This window comes from Zingiber officinale, chromosome 9A (assembly GCF_018446385.1).
Source record: "Zingiber officinale cultivar Zhangliang chromosome 9A, Zo_v1.1, whole genome shotgun sequence".
NCBI classification, from domain to species: domain Eukaryota; kingdom Viridiplantae; phylum Streptophyta; class Magnoliopsida; order Zingiberales; family Zingiberaceae; genus Zingiber; species Zingiber officinale.
This window is the reverse complement of record NC_056002.1, coordinates 132681486-132700096: the sequence shown is the minus strand read 5'-3', so window position 1 is coordinate 132700096 and position 18611 is coordinate 132681486. Positions and strand designations below refer to the sequence as shown.

At 37.5% G+C, this 18611-nt stretch overlaps 1 protein-coding gene and 2 non-coding genes across 3 annotated transcripts; all 3 read right to left on the bottom strand.

Moving 5' to 3' along the window:
- Positions 1 to 51: 51 nt before the first annotated feature.
- Positions 52 to 7484, bottom strand: LOC122019820 (probable ethylene response sensor 1). Its single transcript, XM_042577363.1, has 7 exons — positions 7273 to 7484; positions 7140 to 7203; positions 5862 to 6807; positions 1140 to 1508; positions 808 to 1074; positions 569 to 696; positions 52 to 442 (listed from the first exon to the last, which is right to left on the bottom strand). The coding sequence occupies exons 3-7, from the start codon at positions 6765 to 6767 to the stop codon at positions 307 to 309; spliced, it is 1806 nt and encodes a 601-aa protein (XP_042433297.1). The 5' UTR covers positions 6768 to 6807; positions 7140 to 7203; positions 7273 to 7484; the 3' UTR covers positions 52 to 306.
- A 1018-nt stretch (positions 7485 to 8502) lies between these two features.
- On the bottom strand, positions 8503 to 8574 carry TRNAP-CGG. Its single transcript has one exon. It is a non-coding gene; the product is annotated as a tRNA-Pro (tRNA).
- A 9194-nt stretch (positions 8575 to 17768) lies between these two features.
- On the bottom strand, positions 17769 to 17840 carry TRNAP-UGG. The gene has a single exon. It is a non-coding gene; the product is annotated as a tRNA-Pro (tRNA).
- Positions 17841 to 18611: the final 771 nt, after the last annotated feature.

The window sequence follows — 18611 nt, the reverse complement described above, 5'->3', positions numbered from 1 at the left end:
GATTACAGAATATGATAGGTTTGCCTGAAGAGATGCCCAAACAACAATATATGATAGTCTACCTGTTAGAAAAGATCACTACTTGACGATATAATTCTACATCACAAAGGTTTGATAAACAACAAAGTGGACGGAAATACGTTACATGAAGTATCAGATGTTTGCTGCGACCACGAAAATCTTGACATTAACTTTAATCACAGAAATCATGCACTTATTTGGTTAGTGCATCTTTACAGTAAATTGTTCCTTCTCATGGGTGAAGGTAGGTTTCGAGCTGAAGGGATTTGCATCTTCATGAATTTGTCAAGAAACGAGTGCAGTTTGTTTCAGGTTACTACTTTGATCACAAATCCCGAGTTTGACGATGAATGTAACGGTGCAACCTTTCCCTATACCTTCACTTTCCAGCCAGATCTGTCCTTCCATGAGGCTCACAAACCTGATTATGAAATTAGAAAATGTATCAAAAGGTACACAAAAAGAAGTATCAAACACCAGAATTAACAAGAATGAGAAACCGTGTTCGAGCTAATTTCAGCAGAGTATTTCATGGTAGTAATACCACCTCTTGCTAATAGCAAGGCCAAGTCCGTTGCCGCTGTAGGCTTTGTTTCCAACATTCTGATGGCGTGCAAATTTGGTAAACAGCTGCGGTAAGTCTTGAGGATTAATTCCACAACCAGTATCCTTGACCTGCATCGCAGCATCGTATTAAGGTAAAAGATTACTTAGCTAGATTACAATATCAGCATGTGAGTACTCTAAGCCATTATGAGTTGATTTGTGAGACAAATGTCAATGTACCTGCACTTGCAGATAGAAATGCCCATCACTAACAGCTGGAGAAAATTCAGGAGCTCGAGGATCTCTGAATGAATCTGGTCTGGCAACAGTTGCTTGGATTGATATATGGCCCTCCTTTGTAAACTTAACCGCATTGCCAGCAACATTAAGTATTGTTTGCAGGAGCCGTTTTTCATCACCAACAGCATACAAGGGCAAGTCTGACGCCAATGTCATGAAAATGGAGAGTTTCTTCACAGCGGCTATTGGTTTTATCAGATTAGTGACCTGCAATTTAATTGATATGAATAGGTAATTCGAGTAAACATTAATAGCTATAAAACAGAACTGACCTCCTTGAAAACTGCATGAAGGTTGAAAAGTGCAATCTCTAACTCAAAGCTCCCGTCCTCAAGCTTAGAAAGATCCAAAACATCGTTTATAAGTGTAGCTAGAAGATTGCTACTTTTTAGAACAGTTTCTACCATTAGTCGTTGTTCTGGAGTTAGCTCAGTTTCCAGAAGCAGAGATGAAAGAGCAATAATTGCATGCATGGGAGTTCGCATTTCATGGTTCATGACAGCTAGAAAATCATTGCGAGCACGGATGGCCATTTCAGCCTCCCTGCGAGCTGAATCTAGAGCAACATTTTGTTCCATAAGAAGGTCACGTGCCCGCATTGATTCTTCTAAGATGGCAGCATGTGAAAGTGCAACAGCTACCTGGATGAAATCAAACCCAAAAAGAAAATTCAGAACAATACAAACAACTATCATTTGACATCATAGAACTGATAAAGCTCGTAGAACAAAACTCCCATTATCCAAGAAATTACATACTAATTGTTATAAACTCACTGAGAACAATTTAAATGACACATGTTTAGCCTACAGCACCTTTCAAAATCCAAACAGATATATTTCATGGATTAAGGATATTCAAAGTTTGCGAATGGAAGAATAGAGATGGTCCATCGTTGAGTTCAGACTGTAGCTATTCATTGAAAACACAGTTGTTAAGTGTGAATAGAAAGAAGCAGGTAATCCACGACAATAAACTTTGGTATATTGAAAAGTAAATCAGAAATGATGTTTATATATGAAGATTACAAGATAATGCTATAGAAGCAAAGAGAGTTATGTTTTTAAAATAAATTCAAATGATCAAATCAAAAGAAAATAAGTTAATCCATAGACATCTAGCCTAGTTCACGTGTTTTCTCATATATAACCAAACTCTTAAAAAGTTTCAAATTAGTCTATAAAAAATGTATTAAAATCTAGCCTCCATTATAATTTTGTCTAACCCCTACTAAAAACATGACATGACATCCATATGACATTTCACTGTATCACATCAAAGTTCACATGCAGACGTGAACGTGGATAAAGACTTATTGAGACCCTAATTAAAATGCAAAACTTGAAATTGTAATCGGATCTCCACCCAAACACTCAAATGTCCATCCAATCTAGATGATGATGAGATAAAGAATAAGGATATGGCAAATTCCATCTCAATCCAACACAATATAAAAATATGGATGAAAGATGATGAGATAAAGAATCTAGCATTGAACAACTACAGGAAAAGAAGATGAAAATGATGAAAATAATTGTTTCAATCTATCTACTTTGGCATTACATTAACTAGAGGCAAAGAAGAGGAGAGAAGCAAACTTGAGATGAAGATTACGATTGATTCAGCTCTATCACCTTTTCTGGAAATCTATAGTAAAATTTTGTCATATCTAGTTCTCCTTTTAGGAAGAATCCACATAAGGGAGTTATAAAGGCTCTCTCCTAACTTGCATCAAAACTGGTAAATGCATTGTCCAGAAGCCTAATGCACAGCCTCTATTCCTTTTCTTTGAGTTGCAAGAACAACATATGAAGCCTACAAACTTGAGCATTATCTATTATGTTCAGATGTGAAGTGACCCCTTTTTAGTTTTTACAGAACCAGTGTAATTTGTGGTCCTCAGCCTTCACAATTAATCTTGCAATTTTGTTGGATGGATCCTTTCCAGGTGGATTGTGCTCAACAGATTTAAGTAATTCAGGTCACTTTGTCAGGTGTTTTCTTCAAAACTTCTATGCTTTTGGAAGAAGGATATTTCTAAGGATGTATCGTCACTGCTAAGCCAGTGATTAGGCCTCAAGAATGGATTCTCTGATTTAACTAAATTCAACTTCTCCAGGCTAACAAATATTCAGAGCATGAGCTTCCATTTTGTAGTCATGCTGGGAACAACTGTGATGAATAGTTATTTTTACTCCATAATGAGCCAGTCCAACTACAAAAGCATAAAATTCAAGATGTTAAAATCTACAGCCTTGCTTCCAGAGCTCTTTTCCTTGAGTGCTTCTCCAATGAAGATCACCAACTTCAGCTTCTTTCATTATTTCCTAAAATAGATCATAGTGTGTAGATTATGCTCCCGTAGCTTCTTACCACAGTGACTTGGAGGAGTTTTTTTTTTTCCTGGAGGGAGAAGAAAAAAGTAGCAGTAGGGGCAGCAAGGAGGAGACTCTGAAGATCTCTAAACATGATATCAACTTCAAGTTTTTTCTGTCACTGCTTCTGTGGTCATCATTTACATATTCTCGGTCAGTTAAAGTGATGCCTCAACTTTAGCTACATGCAGCTTCTAGAAAGGGATTGATTGCCTAAGGAAGAGGGAGGAGGCAATGTATAAGTGTGGGTTTCATTGTAGGATATTTAAGGTTTATTTACAAAAGTGAAAGCCTGTGGTGAAAGGGTCATTGTGCCATCCAATCAAAATCATGTCCTCCTAACAGGATTGAGACGAAATCCTAATCCTAGAAAAGATCCGCTCTAGCCTCTAATGTCAAGTTGGGAAGAAAATTATTATGTTAAATTCATATGAGAATTATTCGTAATGGTGGGTCTTGATTTTATGGATACCTGAACCAATTTGACCCAACATAAAGGTTTATATATATATATATATATATATATATATAGGTGAGCGACTGTGGACAACATCGACATGGGCGATTTGACGCGGTGTTATAGCAAATCTCATCCCTTTCCTCTCGTCTGCATGCAACAAAATAAAACTCTCTTTTCTCTCCTTTAATTGCATGCAACAACCACGATGGTGTTGTTAAAAACAGCACCAAGGTGGTGTTGGTTTTATGCTGTTTTTTAAAAACAACACCAAGGTATTTTTTTAAAAAACAACACCAACCAATGTGCCTAGGTGTTGGCTTTTAAAAATCAACACAAGGTGTTGCTGATAAAAATAACACCACCTTGATGGTGTTTTTTAAAACAGCACCACAACGGTGGTTGGTGTAATTAAGTTGTGGTGCTAGTTTTTAAAAATCAGTACCACAGTGATTGTTGCATGCAATTAAAGGAGAAGAAAGAATTTCATTTTAATTTAATAGAAAAGAGAGAAAAGTTGTTGCATGCAGATGGGAGAGGAAAGAGATGAGATTTGTCACAACGCCGCCTTAGATCGCCCACGTCGAATGTCACCCATGGTTGCTCACCTAAGGGTGTGCAGGATATCATTTCTCTGTGTGTGTGTGTGTGGGTGTGTAGGGATGATACCCTACATACCTTATACCGCACACCCTGTGCACACCTTAAAAAGAAATTTTGGTTTGAAAATTTGTGTGTTTAATACTATAATTCAACCCCTAAACCCTAAAGGCAAAATCCTAAATCGCATACCTACAAGCTAAAAAAAAATAAACAAAAAAAAAGAACGCTGTTGCGGACCAAGTTCGCAGTGTACGGTCCATAGGGTAAAATGTTTGTATATATATATATATATATATATATATATAAACCACCTAAGTAATGGATTGTTTTGCTGCAACATGTCATCTTTTCTAAACCTAATAAGTACATTTAGTAAATAATAACCTGATATTAATGCTCTCAAAGTTGTAACTCTAAGCAACATGCTGATTGATATTCCTACCTCCTACCTTTTTATTTTCCAAACTCAAATCATTAACTCATTTAGCCAAACTTGTATAGTCACTAATTCAACAATTGAATGCTCATTTAACTAATTATGTTTAACCTAGCACAAAAACCAAAAAAATTAACCTGACCAAATTTCACGCAACTTGGATCCAATTGCATCTGGCATACTCGACTCTGGCATCAATTATGGATAAGTTTTCTTGAACATAACGGCTATTCCACTCTATCAATCTTCAATCTTGCCTATTAAACCATATATATAAGACTTAAATATCTCCTAATGGTTTGATAATGAGCCAGACTTGACCTGCGTTCACCCCTTAGTAACAAGTGACATGGACCAAAATATTAAAACCATGGAAAGCATTATATATATCCAATTGCTTTGCATGGAGTCAGATACGACACAAACTTCCCTATTTCCTATAAATAAGGAGACAACTTGAGATTGGGAAACAAAAAGGTAGAAAATATATTATAGGAGAAGAATTATGAAATATTTTTCATCGACTATTTCTTTGTAGGGGAAAAAGAGGAGAACTTGAATTTTTAAAACTGTTTATTAGAAACATAACAATAGCATTAATCAAAAATAGATTTAAAAGGAAAAAACATTTTTCACTTTTAAAATTTAAACTTAAACTCCATTGCATGTGAAAGTGAGTTTTCCAATCAAATCGAAGGGAAACAATATTCCCTCCCTCCCTCTTTGTCACTAAAGGACACAAAGCAAAATGTTATTGAGGAAATATTTCTATCACTTTCTTTATTTCCTTTTCTTCCCTCGGAAGAACCACACTATTGACAATAAATTGTTTTCATTAATAGATTGTAATCCTCATAAACAAGTTGCCAAACCCCAATTAGAACAACAGTTGCATTCAACCATAGTAAAATTTTATGGATTGAAGCGAGGTGCTTATGTCCAAAAATGAGAAAATACATTTAAATCAGTATCCATTTCATGTGAAGAGTAAAGTTCTTAAGAAAAAAAAAACCTCACTAATTTTACCTTGTTTTCATTTTAAGAAAAAGACCATCCAAAGGAATACCCCTGTATTCAAAAGATGAAAGGCAACTGATAGTAACTGCGACAAAGTTTTGGTTACCTGATCAGCAACCACCTCAACAAGCTCCAGTTCGTGTACATGCCATTTTCTTGCACTGTCTGAAGGGAGCATTAGAACCATAATAGCATAACTCCTTGCAGAAAGCTCATGCCAATCATTAATTTGGAAATTTGACAGATGTAAAAGTGGTACTCGGACAGCAACAACTTCCGGTGGCACATATCTCCCGGTCAACAGCCTTATCCTTGCTAATGGGGATGTATGTGGAATTCTTATCGCCCGGTTGCTACTAAATACTTGATTGACAATGGGAAGGTTAATGGAAACAACAGACCCAAGTGGCATTTGGTGGTGCAAAGTGTGTGAAAGCTGAAGATTATGGCCACTCCTTGACGGCATCCACAGTGCACATTCTGCAAGATCCAAAGTCCTACCTAGTTCCACAAGTGTCGTCTTCAATATTGTATGCCTGTCAAGTGTGCTTCTTATTTCATGAGTAAGCATCCTAACATGTCTCCCTGTTTCTTCTTGTGTCCGTATGATGCCCATCTCTCTATCAAGTTCCTCAGCCTTATTCTTTAGAAACAACTCCCTTGTTTTCACACTTAACAAGTCCGGAATTATGTGAACGAGCATCAAAGCTGTTGCACATGATACAGCAGCCGTCGAGATTTTCGCAACAGTCATTACAATTGCGACAGTTCGTGTGTGCATGTTGAAAGTCCATAGATTTATCAAATGTGTTGCTCCACAAAGAACAATAAAGGCACCAAACTGTATCAACACCCATCTGTACGGGAAGAAGGAAGACTTCTTCACAAAATAAATGAGCTCGAGAGGAATGGAGAAATAGGCAAGGGCTATAAAGAAATCTGATATATACTGGTACTTCACTAGAAGCTCGTCAACAGGCCACTGTGTCTCAATGCAGTCACAACCCTCCATCTCAGGGCAACTGCAGGGACCAGAGAACTACTACTACATTCTGCAACCGCAAAAAGAAAAAAAAAAATGGAAAACATTGGTTAGGTGGATCATGCAAAGGCTAGATCCTAATTTCAAAGTGAAAGGTAGCAAATTTCTTCATAATTATTGTGTTCAAATAGTAAGACATGCTAAACAGCAAGGAATCAAATCTAAAGCCGAAGGGAAAACAATGGTACAGAAACAGAAGCAATCAACTCTGGGAAGCTTAGAAGCAACAAAATAGGCACTCTTTTGAGTGGAAAACATTTCAAAGACAAATTAAAGAAAGAAATCATCGAATAGAACAATCAAACAAATCAAACCCTAATGCTGAGGCAAAAGAACACCTACCCCAAGACACTTATCAATCGCCGGCGTCGAACCAAACCAAACGCGTAATACAGCAAACGGACAGCTGAAATAGTGAAGCGGAGCGCGAATAAGTAAAGGGCAGATGCAAAAGAGGAGATTGACCTGGAACAACCTCTCAGTAGCAAATGAGTCAACCAGCTGCCGTATTCCGATCAGAATCGATTGGGAGGCGAAACGAAGCTGGAAGTTTCAGTGAGATTTCGAGGATGTAGAGAAGGCTAGAGAGATCCGAAGAAGAAATCTTTCCTGATTTTGATTCTTCTTCGCTCTTCCGCCGGCAGCTTCGTTGCCTCTTCTGCCAAGTCAGTTGGCGAGTCTTCTTCGGCCGTCATTTAACGAGACGATTGATTGGAGATGGCACCGGCTAGGCTACGTAGCGCCGCAAATGCATCAGATTCACACCGTCAGATTTTATCGACACGAATCTTGAAACAGCCATCCTCGACAACAGGCGTCCATTGCTTTGAACGATTAAGAAAGCTCAATTTTTCACAAAATGTTTTTGGGCAAAAATTAAAAGGAGGTATCATCTATCAAAATTTTATCTTAAAATACTTTTATTTTTTTATTATAGTACTTTTATTATTTGTTTTTTATCAAATTGAACTAATTTATTTTAAAATATATATAATAAGTATTCCGTAATTATTATAATAATATTAAAATAAAAAAAATTAAAATACAAAAATATTATCGAATAGTGTTTTGATTTTTTTTAAACACCCTTGATAAGTGAAAATTAAATAAAAGGAAAAAACAAACTTAAGGGACGGCATCAGAATCAAACTCTCTACCTTTTAAATTTAGAAGCATCTTTTGGGATAATATAAAATAAAAATTAATTTTATCAAAGTATTGAAAGTTAAATAAAGGTCATGATTGCTAAATAATAATAAAAAATTAAAAGGGTGAACAGGAGATTAGCTAAATCAAATTAACAGTCCAAACTTTGAAATCAAAAGTTAATTTTTACCCTTTTAAATTTAGATTTTTTAAATAATATGAAATAAATTATTTAAAATAATTTTATAAACTAATTGAAAGTTAAATAAAGGCAAGATCATTAAATAATAAAAAAATAAAACTGTGAGGTAGAAGGTAGGTTAAAAATAAAATTGAATTAACCTATCAAATCGTTCTAAATTAAAAATTAATTTTTATGATTTTAAATTTAGAAGAACCTTTTAAAATTATATAAAACAAATTATTTACAATAATTTTATAAAGTATTGAAAGTGAAATAAAGAAGGCAAGAACATTAAATAATAAAAAAATAAAACTGTAAGGTAGAAGGTAGGTTAAAAATAAAATTGAATTAACCAACTAAATGGTTAATTTAAAAGGGGTGTTGCGAGAATCGAACTCACGACCTCTCACACCCGAAACGAGAATCATACCACTAGACCAAACACCCAGATGCATAATGTGTTTATGAAGAATCTTTTACAAGTAAATAGTCTATCAAAAGGCAATTTTAAGAAAAATACGATGGCATAATTGCACAAAAGGGAGTTTGATTTAAATAGAGTTGTCTACCATCTTTATCCAGGGGTAAGCAGAAGGTCTATTAAATTAAATTAATTGACCAAAATTAAAAGTTAATTTAAATTTAGAATAATCTTTTAAAATAATATAAAATAAATTATTTAAAATAATTTTATAAACTAATTGGAAGTTAAATGAAGAGGGATGTTAAAACAATAAAAAAACAAAACTCAAAAGGTGAGTGAAGAAAAGGTCATTAAAAAAAAATTAACCGATCAAAATTAAAAATTAATTTTTATTAGAAGAACGTAACTTTTTAAATAATATAAAATAAATTATTTAAAATAATTTTATAAGCTAACTGAAAGTTAAATAAAGGGGACAAGATAGTTAAAATAATAAAAAAGAGGAGGGGGTTGGGTTGTTGTGAGAATCATATCATTGGACTAAACCCCCAATGTTTAATATATACTAATCATCGCATATACATATGTGTATAATATAATACATGAATACATATAAATTAATATCTCAGATCTATAAATTAAATTTGGTAAGAGAACATCAAATCCATATAGTAGTACAACGCAAAGGCAATACTCAAGAATCCCAACAGCAAAGTACTGTAACTGACTCTATCTCATAAAAGGTTAAGAAGACTAGATACTATACTTGATCTTAACTAAAACGTTAAGAAATATATACTTTTTAACATTACCGTCTCAAGATATTTATAAAAAGTTTTTTTACTTACCGTGCTACTAATCCTAAGATGTGGACATTAATATTAATTTTATTTTGAGCTTTATTAAAATTAGTTAGTTGGTCTAGATTCTTAATCAAAAATAATAAGATACATGAGATTAGTTAGTATACAAAGTCCTAATTTTACAGAGAATGTGATCCAAACAACTTATTCACAACCAATTTTAGGAAGAATATGTTGACACCAAGTGGAGTTTCATTTAAAGAAAGTTGCCTACCATCTTCTGCTGGGTAGATAAAATGAAAATAAAATGAAAGTTCAATTATTTAAAATAATTTTATAAACTATTGAAAGTTAAATAAAGGAGACAGATGTGTATGGTAAGTATGGGCTTGGTTGGGTTCAAGCCCAGCAAATACCTATAAGTTTTTTTTATACACATTTATATATGGTCTAAAATTGTACCAAAGCCCACCTAATTTTTTTTCTCATACTCAAACCCTATCACAATTATCTTCTTCATAAAACAGAATGATAGACAGCGCAAAAAGCTACATCTCTATAAAAAAAATCAATTGCTCACTATGTGAGTTGATTCATCTCTACTCATCTTTATAGCCTACACTAATTTTATCAGAGTCATTTTGTGAGTTAATTCTTTGAATGTACTCATTTACTTGTTTTTATTATTAACTATAGTATTTGATAATTGATATTGCATATTTTGGTTGCTCTTTTACCATTTGCATTTGTAAGATTCGAAACTTTAATTTGTTCTAATAGTAAACATTACTCCATAAATCATAATTTATAATTTATAAATGTATCTTTTATTAAATCCTTCTCAATTTCTTTATCATTAATATTATGTTTATATGTGAAATCAATGATGAGTTAGAAATTTTTTATTCATAGGTGAATCAAAATGTCAAAAAGAAGTATTATGAATTATTTCATTAAAAAAAAGTGAGGAATTATCAAAAAAATTCAAATGCTCCAAATAATCCTCCTCTATCAAGTTCAAGATTAACATTCACGTAAGATTAACATTGGAAACCAAAAAACTCAAAGGCAGATTCGCTACCTTAGCGTCTGATCCGGCAGTAAGAATGGGGGACCCCATTTAGCAGAGTCAACGCCACGTGGAAGTCGAAAGGTAAAAGGCCAACCAGAAGCTTGGCCGAGCTGATTATGATGGTGACAACCGGCTGAAGCTTCCAAGCGGAAGCGATACACCCCGGCGGGGAGTCGGGGTTCCGACGCTCATGATGAACAGTATAGTAGTGCCGAGCGGATGGCCCGCTCGGCCGAAAGAATAAAGTATCAACACTGCGAACAGTCCCGAGCACACGACCAGGAAGCTCCCGAGCGGATCAGCACATCCGACCGGTCGCCCGCTCGGCATGGAGACAAGGACAGAAACATCCTCTGACAGCAGGTGATACGTAGGATCTTAGGGCATGGGCTCACTGTCCCATCAGAGACGTGCTCGGACTGTAGCAGTAAGGGGTCAGGCAAGCTCATCTGACAAACCCATACTAAGGTATGACACAGAACACGTGTGCACCTCGGTATGAGTGCACATGCCTCTTCAGAGCCCTATATAAGGGTCCTCACCCTTCGCCGGAGGTACGCTCTCTCGCATGTTGGAGCCTCATCTCTGCTGTCTGCTTGCCTGACTTGAGCGTCGGAGGGTCGTCGCCGGGGACCCCTCCCCGGCCCGACTTCTGTGCAGGTTCGCCGGAGGTCGGTGCAGCTGGTCGGAGATAGAGGAGAGCGCCACGTGCCCAGCGTCCGTCGATTCAGCGACTCGGACAGGATCAAATTTGCGCCGTCTGTGGGAACGCGCCTGTATCCGAGCGGAATAGATGGACGAGGCTGGATGACCTCACACCGTGATGCTCCCCCAGGAGAAACTCGACGCTCTAATGGAGGCAAGAGCAGCTAAGCTCGTGGAGCAACAGAGACAAAAGGCTCAAGCTGAGCGGATATCCGAGCGACCCAGGAGGACCGACCGGAGAAACATTAGAAATGGGAGCAAAATAAGGGTCCAATCGGCCCTCAGGTGGGAGCAACTCCTGCCCCGATATCGGTCCGACAAAGGGGTCTTCATCAGGCGAGGCAACTGGCCAATAAGTTTCGACAAGTATAACGTATGCTCCTCACTCCACGGGTATTCGGGAGTTGAGAAATTGGGTCATAGTCGTGCCGATCGATAGGTCAGTTCTTTCAATTACCTGTTGCTCAGATTGGTAGTTTAAGTAAGAACTCCCGTGCCGCTCGGCCGGGAGTATATTAACCGAGCCCCAAGCTCGATGGGAAGACCTCGTGCCGCTCGGCCGGGAGTATAGAAACCGAGCCAAGAGCTCGATGGGAAGCCCGTGCAGCTCGGCCGGGAGTATATTAGCCGAGCCCCGAGTTCGATGGGAAGACCCCGTGTCGCTCGGCCGGGAGTGTATTAACCGAGCCAAAGGCTCGATAGGAAGACCCCGTGCCGCTCGGCCGGGGGTGTATTAGCCGAGCCAAAGGCTCGATGGGAAGCCTGTGCCGCTCAGTCGGGAGTATGTTAGTCAAGCCAGAAGCTCGATGGGAAGACCCCGGACCGTTCGGCCGGAGGTATATTGATCGAGCCGCACGCTCAAGGATCGAAGGCCCCGAGCCATTCGGCCGGAGGTATATTGAACGAGCTGCACGCTCGAAAAATCGAAGGCCCCGAACCATTCGGCCGGAGGTATATTGAACGAGCTGCACGCTCGAAAAAACGAAGGCCCCGAGCCGTTCGGCCGGAGGTAAATTATTCATGCAAAATGCTCAAGGATGAAGGCCCGAGCCGTTCGGCCGAGCGTGCGATATCCTTCATCGGCACAAAAAAGCGAAGGCCCTCGAGCCGATCGGTCAGGAGGTGTATATATTTAGACTCGTAAGCGAATGACCCGTGCTGTTCGGCCGGGCATAAATATTGTTCGAGCGCAGGATATGATACGAAGGCCAAGGTCGCTTGACCTGGTAAGGAGTTAGCCTTGAAAGGCCGACGAGTCCCGTCGTTAAAGATCGAGAGCCGCGCCGACCGACTATAAATATCCGCGCCGTGGAGCTCCGACGTTAAATATCGAGAGACGAGCCGGCGTCTATAAATGTCCGAGCGGAAGGCCGACGAGTCCCGTCGTTAAAGATCGAGAGCCGCGCCGACCGGCTATAAATATCCGCGCCGTCGAGCTCCGACGTTAAATATCGAGAGACGAGCCGGCGTCTATAAACGTCCGAGCGGAAGGCCGACGAGTCCCGTCGTTAAAGATCGAGAGCCGCGCTGACCGGCTATAAATATCCGCGCCGACGAGCTCCGTCGTTAAAGATCGAGAGCCGCGCCGACCGGCTATAAATATCCGCGCCGACGAGCTCCGTCGTTAAAGATCGAGAGCCGCTCCGACCGGCTATAAATATCCGCGCCGACGAGCTCCGTCGTTAAAGATCGAGAGCCGCGCCGACCGGTTATAAATATCCGCGCCGACTAGCTCCATCGTTAAAGATCGAGAGCCGTGCCGACCGGCTATAAATATCCGCGCCGACGAGCTCTGTCGTTAAAGATCGAGAGCCGCGCCGACCGGCTATAAATATCCGCGCCGACGAGCACCCGCTCGGACACACAGTCCAGTCAGTCGGATTTAATCGCCTCCTTCGACTAGACTTGAAGGGGAGGCAAGTGATCCGGCAGTAAGAATGGGGGACCCCATTTAGCAGAGTCAACGCCACGTGGAGGTCGAAAGGTAAAAGGCCAACCAGAAGCTTGGCCGAGCTGATTATGATGGTGACAACCGGCTGAAGCTTCCGAGCGGAAGCGATACACCCCGGCGGGGAGTCGGGGTTCCGACGCTCATGATGAACATTATAGTAGTGTCGAGCGGATGGACCGCTCGGCCGAAAGAATAAAGTATCAACACTGCGAACAGTCCCGAGCACGCGACCAGGAAGCTCCCGAGCGGATCAGCACATCCGACCGGTCGGACGTGAGGAAACCGCCGACCGGTCGGACGCTCGGCATGGAGACAAGGACAGAAACATCCTCTGACAGCAGGTGATACGTAGGATCTTAGGGCATGGGCTCACTGTCCCATCAGAGACGTGCTCGGACTGTAGCAGTAAGGGGTCAGGCAAGCTCATCTGACAAACCCATACTAAGGTATGACACAGAACACGTGTGCACCTCGGTATGAGTGCACATGCCTCTTCAGAGCCCTATATAAGGGTCCTCACCCTTCGCCGGAGGTACGCTCTCTCGCATGTTGGAGCCTCATCTCTGCTGTCTGCTTGCCTGACTTGAGCGTCGGAGGGTCGTCGCCGGGGACCCCTCCCCGGCCCGACTTCTGTGCAGGTTCGCCGGAGGTCGGTGCAGCTGGTCGGAGATAGAGGAGAGCGCCACGTGCCCAGCGTCCGTCGATTCAGCAACTCGAATAGGATCAGTGTCCCCCTAGTGCTGGCTCACAGATATGGAGGAAAGTACATGCAGGTACACAGACCATAGGTACATGGTGAGGTAAACTCCAGATCGTCAGTTCCTGAGAATCGACCCCTGACCATTAGCCAGAGATATCATGCGCCCACCGTCTGCGCTATGCCCTGGGGGCAGAAACTAAAAAACTCAAACTTGACAATGAAATTGCTCTTGATCCATTAGAAGGAAATAATACATATTATGAGTGAGACTTTGGGAAACTAATTACAATTTGGGAATATCCATGTGATAAACAAGATGAGGTTTGGAGAGAATATGTTGGTATGAGACCATATCAATCCATTTATAAATATCCACTTGTTGATTTTAAGGATCAAAAGCGCATTTTCAATCTTCTTGGTTCATAAAGTTTTCATGGCTCGAGTTTCTAAAGAAAAGGAAAGTGTATTTTGTTTTCCATATTATCTTTTGATATTCTTCATCACATCATAAAAAATTTATAAGTGAATGATTTAAGAATTGGAAAAGAGTCAATTACAAAGCATGTCCATTGAAAACATATGAAGGGGATTACAATTCACTACATGGTACTACTATGTAAAAATGGGAGGGCATGAAAAATATAACTCAACATATTGATAGAAGGATGAATATATAATCCGAAAATATTATAAAGCAAAACACATTGCTCCTAAGGATATCAATTAGAGTTATGAGGTGGCTAGCATTGCAAGGGTGTATATTTAGAGGACATGAAGAGAGGTGGATTCTCATAATCATTGAAATTTTTATTGAATTGGTCAAATTTTAAGGAGAATTATGAAAAAATAATGATATTATATTAGATAAAACTGCTAAAAATGTCAAGTATATATCACCGTCAATTCAACATGAGATACTAAGTGGGGGATGCTAAATTTGTATTATTGTTGATGAAGCCGTTGATAAATCTCATAGATCACAATATGACTATTGTTTTACGATACATAGATTGTGATGAGTTTGTTAGAGAGAGATTTTTTGAAGTTGTTGGCGTTGATGACACTAATTCATTGACTTTGAAAACACATATATGTAACATCTTGATACAATATAAGCTTTTGATTGAAAATATGTGAGGTTAAGGATACGATGATGCTAGCAATATGTAGGGAGAATGGAATGAATTACAAGCATTATTCCCCAAAGATTGACCATTTGCATATTATATTCATTATTTTGCTCACTGATTATAATTTACTTTAGTTACAGCAGCTAAAGAGGTATCAGATGTATAACTATTTTTTTTTTCTAAATTGAGCTCAATTGTCAATTTTCTGGCTTGTTCTTCAAAGTGACATTCTCAATTGAAATCAATTCGAGAAGATGAAATCATTGATTTGATAACATCTGGAGAGCTTGGGACTGGTACTAGAGTTAATCAAGCTAGCACTTCGCAACGACCCGTATCTACTCATTGAAGTTCACATTACACTTTTGTTATCCGAGTTATTGATTATTTGGTACAATTTGTACACCTCTATACTAAAGGTTTGCTTAAAGGGATGATGACATTTGATTGTGTTTATGTTATTGTTGATGCATAGAGTTTTGGAAAGATCTAATATGTTGTGCCAAGCATTGCAACGAAAAAATCAAGATATTTTGAATACAATGAGTTTAGTTGCCACTACAAAATTACTTTTCTAGAAAAATGCGAGATGATGAATGAGATGATTTTATGTAGAGTGTGAATAAATTTTATGATACTCATGATATTATAGTGCTTGATTTGAATGATGGTTAAGGCATGGGGTGTTGCCACATGAGGTTTTGGGGTCGAAACTCGACGTGACTGAGCATAACCTCCCCCATGTCTTGGCCATTTGTACTAATGACTAGTAGCCACCTGTGATTTACCTCCTCCGTGTTGGCCTAGGGACGGGTTGGCGGGGGCGTTGGGGGCGAGCGAATCGCCTTTTTTGCCACTTGATTTGAATGATCGTCGTCCTTGGGCCCATTGTGCTGCGGTAGGACATCTAGGTTGTCACCCAAGCATCCTAGGTTCGAACCCCAGCTACGGCGTATTTGCAGGAATTTTTCCTCCAAATGTGGGGTGTAACCAAAAGGATATTGGGCTTCTGGACTAGCCATCGCGTGCGCTTCCCGATTTACCCTGGTGGCCGGTGGAAAATTTCTGTGGGGCCAGGCCGGTCACCCTCAGAGATAGTCAATGAGACTAACTGAGATTATCATTTTTTATTTAAATGATCGTTATATTGAAAGTGCTAAGCATCCTTGTCAGCAGAAAAAACATTTTACAATGAAGGAATACTATCATTTTCATATATTTAACATTGTGATTGACAAACAGCTGATGGAGTTAAATACAAGATTGACTTAGAAATCATTAGAGCTTCTTACTCTACGTGAAGCCTTGAATCAAAGTGATGGTTTCAAATCATTTTGAAAGTGTAATTAATTTTTTAACTAAGAAATTTTATCCCAATGATTTTTACAAAGATGACATGAAACATTTGAAGACTCAATTGAATCATTAGAAGCTTGATGTATTTGAGGACTTGAGGTATAAAAATGTCGATTCTCTTCTTAAATTATGTCAACTGTTGGTTGAAACAAAGAAATCAATGATTTATTTTGTTATTGACAGGTTGATTCATTAGGTTTTAACTCTTCTGGTTTCAATGTCTATAATAGAGCGAACATTTTTAGGGATGAAACTTCTTAAGACACCACTTCGCAACAAAATGGAGCAAGAATATTTGAACAGTGCAATGATTTTGTACATTGAGAAAGAGATAGCTCTTAAGATTGATATAGAGTACATAATTGATCGGTTTGATCTCTTGAAAAATTGAAGGTTGCAATGACAATAGTATTTTATTGAAGTTACATTTTTTTTTTATAAATTGTACTTTTTTGTTTATGCCTACAATATCATTATTAACGATTGAACTTTTGACAAATATTTATTTAGATTTGATGATTTCATGGAGAAACTTGTGATTTATACTTCAAAATCTTAGCTACACACTTGAAGGGGGACATGATTATTAAATAATAAAAAAAATCAAAAAGGGTGAGCAAAAGATCAAAATGAGTGAGCTAAATTAAATTAACAAAGTTAATTTTTACTATTTTAAAAAGGAAATTTTGAAATAATATAAAATAAATTATTTAAAATAATTTTATAAACTAATTAAAAGCTAAATAAAGGGGGCTTAATCGTTAAATAATAAAAAACAAAACTGTTGTGCAAAAGGTCCCACAGAAACTCTAACCAATGCCGTTTGATCAAAATATATTCTTCTTTCGCCTAAACTAAGATAAGAAGTTTTGGATAAATTGACACTTCCGATTCGAATCGAATAATTCAGCATATTCCATATTAATAGGAGTACATTTATGTTTCTGCTTCACGAATATGATATTTTCTGGGCATTTCTGATAATATCAAGCATTATTCCTATCTTGGCATTTGTAATTTCCGGAGTTTTAGCCCCGGTTAGGGAATGACCGGAGAAACTATCTAGTCAGTTAAATTGAATTAACTGAAAAATCGATGAAATCAAAATTTTGAATTTGGAAGAACCCTTTGAAATAATCTAAAACAAATTATTTAAAATAATTTTATAAACTATTTAAAGTTAAATAAATGGGATAGGAATGCTAAATAATAAAAAATAACTCAAAAAGGGTGGTACGAGAATCAAACTTACAACTTCTCACACCCGAAATAAAAATTATACCACTGGACCAAACAACCAGATGCCTTATATATTTATGGAGGATTAATTAGTAGTAAAACACATATCCAAAGGCAATTTTAAGAAAAATATAATGGCCAATTGCGCAAAGTCATATTTTTTAAATTTAGAAAAACCTTTTGAAATAATTTAATTTTATAAACTAATTGAAATTAAAATAAAAGGGACAAGATCATTAAATAATAAAAACAAAATTAAAAGGGGTGTTGCGAGAATCGAACTCGCGACCTCTCGCACCCAAAGCGAGAATCATACCACTAGACCAAACACCCAGATATTTAATATTTTTATATAGAATTAATTAGTATATAAGGTTGACTTAAAGAAAATTGTCTACCACCTTCATTTGGAGCTGAGCAAAATATCGGTTAAATAAAATTAACCTACTTAATGGATGGAAGTTAAAAGTTAATTTTTACTATTTTAAATTTAGAAGAACCTTTTAAAATAATATGAAACAAATTATTTAAAATAATGTTATAAACTAATTGAAAGCTAAATAAAAGGGTCAGGATCATTAAATAAAAAAAAATCAAAAGGGGAGCCAGATCATTAAATAAAAAAAACTAAAAAATGAGAATCAAACTCACCTCTCACACCCGAAGCTAAAATTATATCACTAGACTAAATACCTAAATATCTAATATGTATATGAATATTTACTAGTAGTAACAATCCTATTCACAGCCAATTTTAAGGCGAATATGATGGTGCAAAGTGGAATTTGATTTAAAGAAAGTTATCTACCATCTTCATTTAGGGGTGTGTAAAATCTAGTTAAATTGAGCTAACTGATTCAATTTAAAAGTTAATTTTTACTATTTTAAATTTAGAAGAACCTTTTAAAATAATATTAAATAAATTACTTAAAATAATCTTATAAACTAATTGCAAGTTAAATAAAAGGGATAAGATTGTTAAATAATAATTAAAAAACTCAAAATGGGCACTAACTCTTGCACCCAAATGCTTAATATATATACCTCTATACCAAACACTCATATGCTTAATATACTTACATAGGATTAACTAGTAGTAAAAAT